Source organism: Myxocyprinus asiaticus, chromosome 17, assembly GCF_019703515.2.
Source record: "Myxocyprinus asiaticus isolate MX2 ecotype Aquarium Trade chromosome 17, UBuf_Myxa_2, whole genome shotgun sequence".
Taxonomy (NCBI): Eukaryota; Metazoa; Chordata; class Actinopteri; order Cypriniformes; family Catostomidae; genus Myxocyprinus; species Myxocyprinus asiaticus.
In genome coordinates this window covers 5,109,728-5,118,425 of record NC_059360.1, presented here as the reverse complement: position 1 = coordinate 5,118,425, position 8,698 = coordinate 5,109,728, and the positions used below count along the sequence as shown (strand labels likewise).

At 38.7% G+C, this 8,698-nt stretch overlaps 1 protein-coding gene across 1 annotated transcript in view; it reads left to right on the top strand.

The window, feature by feature from the left end:
- The first annotated feature begins 6,061 nt into the window (after positions 1–6,061).
- Positions 6,062–8,698, top strand: part of LOC127455358 (vam6/Vps39-like protein) — a 64,020-nt gene continuing 61,383 nt past the window's right edge. The window contains exons 1-3 of the mRNA XM_051723189.1: positions 6,062–6,502; positions 8,088–8,153; positions 8,236–8,300. Coding sequence (XP_051579149.1) covers positions 6,430–6,502; positions 8,088–8,153; positions 8,236–8,300 — 204 coding nt within the window. The 5' untranslated portion in view covers positions 6,062–6,429. The remainder of the gene's footprint in view (positions 6,503–8,087; positions 8,154–8,235; positions 8,301–8,698) is intronic.

Genomic DNA, 8,698 nt, shown 5'->3' with positions numbered 1-8,698 from the left:
TACTGTTTTAGCAGAAATTCAGGGGCAAAATTTGATTTTGGCTAATATTTACGCACCTAATGTTGATGATCAGGGCTTTTTTATAGATCTTGAAGGGATGTTGCAAGCCGCTGGCACCCCTCATGATATAATGTTGGGAGGAGACTTTAATCTTTTGATGGACTAAATCCTTGATTATAGTGAAGCAAATTGATATTACCTCGGCCATTGATATTAATAATGCTTTTAAAGAATTCTATCTTGATCTTTATAGCACCATGTCTTCGTCTACTGATGATCTCCCTAAACTGACGACTGAGCAAAAAAATTCTTTTAATTCTGAGATAACCTTGGAGGAGCTTGACGAGGTAATTAAGGCCTTACCTACAGGCAAGTGGCTTTGCCACTGAATTTTTTAGATCTTATGCTACAGAACTTGCTCAAATTTTGTTAGAAGTTTATACGGAATCATTAAAGAATGGAAAGCTTCCGCCAACCATGACAAAAGCCCGGATCAGTCTGATTCTTAAAAAGGACAAAGATCCAAGCGAGTGTAAGAGTTACCGTCCAATTTCCCTGATTCAGCTAGATGTTCAAATTTTGTCCAAAATTTTGGCTAACCGATTAAGTAAAGTTATGACATCTCTTTTACATATAGATCAAGTGGGCTTTATTCGGGGTCGTAGCTCTTCTGATAACATTAGGCGTTTCATAAATTTAATGTGGTCAGTGGCGAATGATCAGACTCCGGTCGCTACCATCTCACTTGATGCCGAAAAGGCGTTTGATATGGTAGAATTGATTTATCTTTTTAAGGTTTTGGAAATATATGGGTTCAGAAATACTTTTATTGAATGGATTAAGTTACATTATAGACACCCGGTAGCGGCGGTACAAACAAATGGATTAATTTCAGATTATTTTACTCTGGATAGGGGCACCCAGCAGGGTTGCCCTCTTTCCCCATTATTGTTCTGTCTTGCCCTGGAACCATTAGCAGCTGCGATAAGAAAGGAGGATGATTTTCCAGGGGTGATAGCGGGAGGTGTGGCGCATAAGCTTCTGCTTTACGCGGATGACATGCGTACTGCCCAGTAATGGCTTTTCAACCAGGCGCCTTCCAGTGGCCCAAACAGGGCATTAAGTATGTGGGCATTTTATTTCCAGCAAATTTGTGTGATTTAATTAGAGATAATTTTGATAATTTTTAATCTTTTAAAAAGATTTTCGAGTGATGTGAGTAGGTGGGCTTCATTACATTTATCTATGATTGGGAAGGTTAATGTTATTAAAATGAATTGTACGTATTCCAAAATTCAACTACCTGCTACAATCTCTCCCTGTAGATGTCCCCCTCTCTTATTTCAAGCAATTTGATAGCATAGCGAAGACCTTTATTTGCAATGGTAAATGTCCCAGATTACATTTCATCAAATTACATAGGCCAATTGACAAAGGCGGGCTAGGCCTACCCAAGATTTTGTTTTATTATTATGCATTCGGTCTCAGACATTTGGCTCATTGGTCACTTCCACCTGAGAGAGCCCCTCCCTGGTTTTGTATTGAACAGGAAATCCTTGCCCCTATTTTGCCATTGCAAAGTCTTTCTATAAAACTAACCAGAGAAGTTAAGTCACACCCCGTTATCTCGCATTTGCACTCGGTTTGGACAAAAGTGTCCAGAGTCCTTAATTCGGACATTTATTTAAATATACCTCTAGCATATGGTTGAACCCAATATTATGTATTAATAAGTCATCTTTCTGTTGGTCAGAGTGTCAGATTGTGAGGGGGGTTACTACACTTGGTGACCTATATGAGAGTGGAGTGTTGAGATCTTTCGAAAATTTGGTTCAACATTTTAAGATTCCTAGATCTCAGTTTATTTAGGTAACTGTGCCACCTGTTCTGTACTATTTTTGGGAGTAGCATACACCCCCCTAAAGTGGCAGATACTCTGGAAGTGGTGATTACTGCTTTTGGAAAAGGTCCTGAGGCATCGGTGTATTACTCCATGTTAATTCAGAGTCTGGGGGACGGAGCTTCATCTTCTCTCAAGAGATTATGGGAGAAAGATTTATATTTGGTATTGGAGGAGGGAGTGTGGGCTAGGATTCTAAAAAGCATCAAGTCTACATCTAGAGATGCAAGAGTCTGTCTGACGCAATTTAAGATTGCATCGATTCTACTTGACCCCCTCTAGATTGTATAGGCTGGGTCTTAAAGACACACCCACCTGCTGGCGGTGCCAATCAGAAGACGGGGACACAACACATGTTTTTTGGGGATGTGTTAAGATCCAAGAATTTTGGTTGAGGGTTCAGAGCTTTATGTGTGAGGTATTGGATACTCAATTTTCATTTTGCCCCAGACTCTGTATCCTGGGTGATGGGACGGGTATTAACATTGGGGATAGATATTTAAAAAGTTGGGTCCTAGCCGGAGTCATGATTGGCAGAAGAATCATCCTCAGGGGATGGAAGTCAGCTCCCTCGTTTAGGGAGTGGTGTGGGGAGATGGACGGGGTGGCGGCGTTTGAGGAGGTGATTTTCAGAAGGCTGGGGATATGGGATTTGTTTGTCAGGAAGTGGGGGGGTTATTTGGCTTTTTTGGAGGGTTCTCGGGGAGGGGCTGTGGAGAGGGATTTGTAGTTTAGTTGGGTATGTGTATTATTGATGTTGTTTGAAAGTATACCTTTTTTATTTTTTTATTTTGTATTTTATTTTTTATTTTTAATTTTTTTGTTCTAGTTGTTGGTGACTACGGTAGTGCGTGTTTGTGTGGGGGGTGGGGGAATGTTCGGGGGGAGGGGTTTAATGTGAATAATTGATTCCGTATTTTATGTTGTGTTTGTATGTTTTATGATTGGAATGATAAGATAACATGCTTTATACTGTAAGCATAAACCACTGTGATTGGTCAATTCTGAACAGCGATGATGAAGGTAACATGTATCACGTGACAATTCCGTTTTGAATTCTCCAATGTAATACAGGCTTGGCTAATTCATATTTATTACCAGACTTGACGCTCCTAGAAGGTTTAATTGCAATTTCAGCATGATTAAGTTAATATTCATGAGCTAAACCTATGATAAACCAAAGTTTTTCTAGCAAGTCAGTCCACTGTCGGCCATCTTTGGAATGCTCTCGGGAGGCTATTTCCAGTCATGCCAGTGCAGCTCTTATCTACTTGAATGAAGAAAGACCAAAATGTCAAAAACGGTTGGCTAAGATTATGATCAAAGAACATATTTAAAATCAGCAATAAAATCTGACAATACTGGTAGCATAAATTGTGATTCTTTACCTCATATTATGCTAAAAAACGCACATTTCCCAGTTTGTATAGCTAATGCACATGTGCATTCTTGAGTTGATTGACAGCTGATGTCTGTATCTAAAAAGTGATTGGCTCTTTTAACTGTAAGGCGGGACTTCCTTTCTACATCCGTTGACCGTTGGGCGCTCGGAGCTCCTTAGTTTATTGTACTACCCATAAGTTACTGATCTCATATAGAAAGTGATTAAGCTACTCCTAGCTATGCTCAGAGGATGTATTCTGCATCTGAAGATGTAATTTTCATACTTGTGTTTCTCTTCTCTTTTCGATACATTCATCTGCGAGGGAATATTCTTATAATGAATAAAGAAAGATTCAAAAGCTTGTTAACACAGCAATAATATTGTAGTAATTGGTGTAGGCACATTAGTTTGCAAATGTTTTAAAATGGTTTGAAAACATCCGATCTAGATCTGATCATCTGAGTCACTGCTGCCTTGACTAAGAAATGTATTATTTATTTTGTGAATGCATTTCTTGTTTGTTGTGCAAATTTCTGCTCAGCAACTGTACAGGTTAGACCTTCAAACAGCAAAATATGGTTGCAGAGGGAGGGGGCACATGTGTATTCCATCATGCATCTTCAGTTCCAGCACATTTTGTTAGGGTTAGGGTTACAATTCTTTGCTTCACTTGCACTTTGAGGGGGGTAGCAAAGGGATCCAGCACACACCTAGATCCGGCCCTGACTGGTTGAACACCTCTTGTGCAACAAGACATGAATGATATTGATACCTCAAGTCTTGCAGCACCCTAAGCCCTAGCAACTACTCAGAACACATGAGCAACTGCATAGCACACCCTAGCAACCATCCACAGCACCCTAGCATCATGGCTGTGTGCACAAGGAAACACCCCATACCAGTACATTTTCAGAAATGTATTTTTTATTTTTATTTTTTTAATCTATTTTAGTTCTCTTTTACTATAAATCTTGACATCAGCAGTCTCCTTGGCAATCATGATTTCAAGCTTGATTACACTTCTTAGTGCTTGACGTATGTGCAGAGTGCTAGATTGCACTAGGAAGTGTAATAGAGCTTGAAATCATGATCGTGCCTATACCTGCAATGGCAAGATGTACAATGATAAAGGAGTTATATATGGGTGTGTTCTCACCCAAAACTAATTGGATCGCTTCAGTAGACATGGATTAAACCACTAGAGTCTTATGGATTACTTTTATGCTGCCTTTATGTGTTTTTTGTAATTTCAAAGTTTTGGTCACCATTCACTTGCATTGAATGGACCTAGAGAGCTGAAATATTCTTCTAAAAATCTTCGTAACTATTCCTTTTTAGTAGGGGTGTAGTTAGCCTCGTTGTTCCCTATTTTTTTTTTTTTTTTTTTTACATATTAATATACACTGGCGGCCAAAAGTTTGGAATAATGTACTGATTTTGCTGTTTCAGAAGGAAATTGGTACTTTTATTCACCAAAGTGGCATTCAGCTGATCACAAAGTATAGTCAGGACATTACTGATGTGAAAAACAGCACCATCACTATTTGAAAAAAGTCATTTTTGATCAAATCTAGACTGCAGCCATCACTCCAACACCTTATCCTTGAGTAATCATGCTAAATTGCTAATTTGGTACTAGAAAATCACTTGCCATTATATCAAACACTGCTGAAAGCTATTTGGTTCATTAAATGAAGTTTAACATTGTCTGTGTTTGTTTTTGAGTTGCCACAGTATGCAATAGACTGGCATGTCTTAAAGTCAATATTAGGTCAAAAATGGCAAAAAAGAAACAGCTTTCTCTAGAAACTCGTCAGTCAATCATTGTTTTGAGGAATGAAGGCTATACAATGCTAGAAATTGCCAAAAATTGGAAGATTTCATACAAAGGTGTACATTACAGTCTTCAAAGATAAAGGACAACTGGCTCTAACAGAAAAGAAAATGGCTGGCTCTAACAGAAAGAGATGTGGAAGGCCAGATGTACAACTAAACAAGAGGATAAGTACATCAGAGTCTCTAGTTTGAGAAAGACGCCTCACATGTCCTCAGCTGACAGCTTCATTGAATTCTACCCGCTCAACACCAGTTTCATGTACAACAGTAAAGAGAAGACTCAGTGGTGCAGGCCTTATGGGAAGAATTGCAAAGAAAAAGCCACTTTTGCAACAGAAAAACAAAAAGAAAAGGTTAGAGTGGGCAAAGAAACACAGACATTAGACAACAGATAATTGGAAAAGAGTGTTATGGATCTTAACCCCATTGAGCATTTGTGGGATCAGTTAGACTGTAAGGTGTGTGAGAAGTGCCCGACAAGACAGTCACATCTATGGCAAGTGCTACAGGAAGTGTGGGGTGAAATGTCATCGGAGTATCTGGACAAACTGACAGCTAGAATGTCAAGGATCTGCAAAGCTGTCATTGCTGCACGTGGAGGATTTTTTTATGAAAACTCTTTGAAGTAGTTTAACATTTTTTTTCAAATTGTAATAGTAATTTTTCACGTTATTAATGTCCTGACTATACATTGTGATCAGCTGAATGCCACTTTGGTGAATAAAAGTACCAAATTCTTTCCATAAGAGCAAAATCTGTACATTATTCCAAACTTTTGGCCGCCAGTCTATGTTAAAAAGAAAGGAACACTTAGACTCAATACAAATAATATTTGTATTATTTTGAGTAATGGACCGTATGCGAGAAATATCAATCACGGGTACAGACACAGAGCACGCGCTCCGTGTGTGATGTTTTCAATAGGACTCTCCTGAGCTCTCAGCGTCACGTGTTCGTCACAGCACCAGGAAGCTCGCGCAACACAGATAGCTGGATGCTAGATGTCAAAAACTGAATCTTGTCGACAGTTAACAGTTGAACCCAAATTAAAGCACAGAATCGCGTGGAACAATGGGATGAAAGACATTTGAACGTACACTTTCGTGGATCTGTGTTTTTAGCGACTTAACAGGGCGAAATATGGAAGCTAACTAGCAAACAGCTCATATTAACAACAGAAAAACAAAAGAGGTTCAGTGGTAATCTCGTTTATATTTAGACATTAAACAGGACACAAGGAAGATTTTTATTTACTTCGAAATATTTTTTGGTTATCTGCCTGTGTTTGGTAATACATAAGAGCTCCAGTATGCATGACGCATATGAACCAGTTCCCATCCTGGAGAAATTACCCCTCCAGATTGACTGTCTAGCGGCCTGGGGTGAGTTTTACTTCCCTTTTAAACACTTTAAACACTAACATGGTTAAGGTTTGATACTCTTTGCCTTCATTGATAATGGCTGCATCTCAAAACTTGAGTGAAACGACAATTGTGGGGATTCTGAACGAATGGTTGCTCTCTTTCTGTCTCAAAGCATATGAGCTGCCTACATAGGCAACATGTTTGGACATTCAGACCGAATAGCTGTTGTCTAAATAATGTTAGAATAGTTGTTGTTAGACTATGTAGTTGCTATCTTTCTAGGTATGTTTTCATACAAGCAAGAGGCAAAAATAGACAAAGTTTTGGACATTTTGAACAAATAGTTGTCAGAATAGTCGACTGTTTGGATAGTGGAATAGTTGTTCTTTCTCTGAGCTGCCTACCAAGGTATTCGAAATTAATTTAATGAAAGTAAAACAAGCAATGAACTGAAAGCACACTTAAGTAAAGTTACAAACAGTGTAAACAATGTCTATTTGACATCTTCATCGATCAGCCACAAAATTAAAACCACCTGCCTAATATTGTGTAGGTCACCCTTGTGCTGCCAAAACAGCACCAACCCCCATCTCAGAATAACATTCTGAGTTTATATTCTTCTCACCACAATTGTACAGAATGGTTATCTGAGTTACCGTAGACTTTGTCAGTTCGAACCAGTCTGGTCATTCTCTGTTGACATCTCTCATCAACAAGACATTTCCATCCAGAGAACTGACGCTCACTGAATGTTTTTTGTTTTTGGCACCATTCTGAGTAAATTCTAGAGACTGTTATGCGTGAAAATCTCAGGAGATCAGCAGTTAAAGAAATACTCAAACCAGCCCATCTGGCACCAACAATCATGCCACAGTCCAAATCACTGAGATAACATTTTATCCCCATTCTAATGGTTGATGTGAACATTAACTGAAGCTCTTGACCAGTATCTGCATGATTTTATGCACTGCACTGCTGCCACATGAACGGCTGATTAGATAATCGTAAGGATGATTGTTGGTGCCAGATGGGCTGGTTTGAGTATTTCTGTAACTTCTGATCTCCTGCGATTTTCACACACAACAGTCTCTAGAATTTACTCTGAATGGTGCCAAAAACAAAAAACATCCAGTGAGCAGCAGTTCTGCGGATGGAAATGCCTTGTTGATGAGAGAGGTCAACAGAGAATGGCCAGACTGGTTCGAACTTACAGAGTCTATGGTAACTCAGATAACCACTCTGTACAATTGTGGTGAGAAGAATATCATGTCAGAATGCCATTCTGATATGCGGTTTGGCACTGTTTTGGCAGCACGGTGGGGACCTACATAATATTAGGCAGGTGGTTTTAATGTTGTGGCTGATCGTTGTATATATCCGGTTGTAGTTTAAATGTACATGCTGAGGGTTCATGATCAATAACTTTCACCCTCACCCTAGACTAAAATTATAGTTATTTAAGGATAAACAGTTATACTTCTTTTGAACTCTGGATTACACTACAGATCGTTCCATTAATGAGCCAAGGCTACTGTAAGGCTCCTGCTCATTTGTAAAACTTTGTCATGTATCATTCAGTCTGATGATCATTCTGTTTTTGCAGATGATTGGCTCCTTGTTGGGACCAAACCAGGCCATCTTCTTCTGTACAGGATCAAGAAAGATGCAGGTGTGTAGTTTTTGTTTTTGCAGCTGTGCTTCTATTCAGCGGGATTTACTTTAAGTGTAATTGATAACATTTTTTATTTCAGGTACAAACAGGTTTGAAGTTACATTAGAGAAATCCAATAAGAACTTCTCAAAGAAGATTCAGCAGGTATGAATACGGCAAGCCGAATTGACATTTAATCATATGCAGGATTTAAATTATAGATATCTATAATTCAGTTTTCACTTGTTAAATTGATAATTATTTATCAGCAATGGAACAGACCACAACAGTGCCCTCCCACCTTTTCTGCTGTCTGGGTTCCGGAAGTATTTTTCCCATTAATTTTTTCCATTGGCTTTTCGTAAAAGAGTTGTTAGCCATGAACCAAACCAACCAGCTTTGAGGTGAATCACAGTACAAACTTTTATTTGAAGTAAAAATGTATTTGAAAATCTGACAAAAAGACTGCTTTCTGTCTTTAATAAGGTTACAAACTACAGTCCCATGAAGCATTGCGCATGACGTAATAATTGAATTAAAAAACTATGGAAATATATAAAACT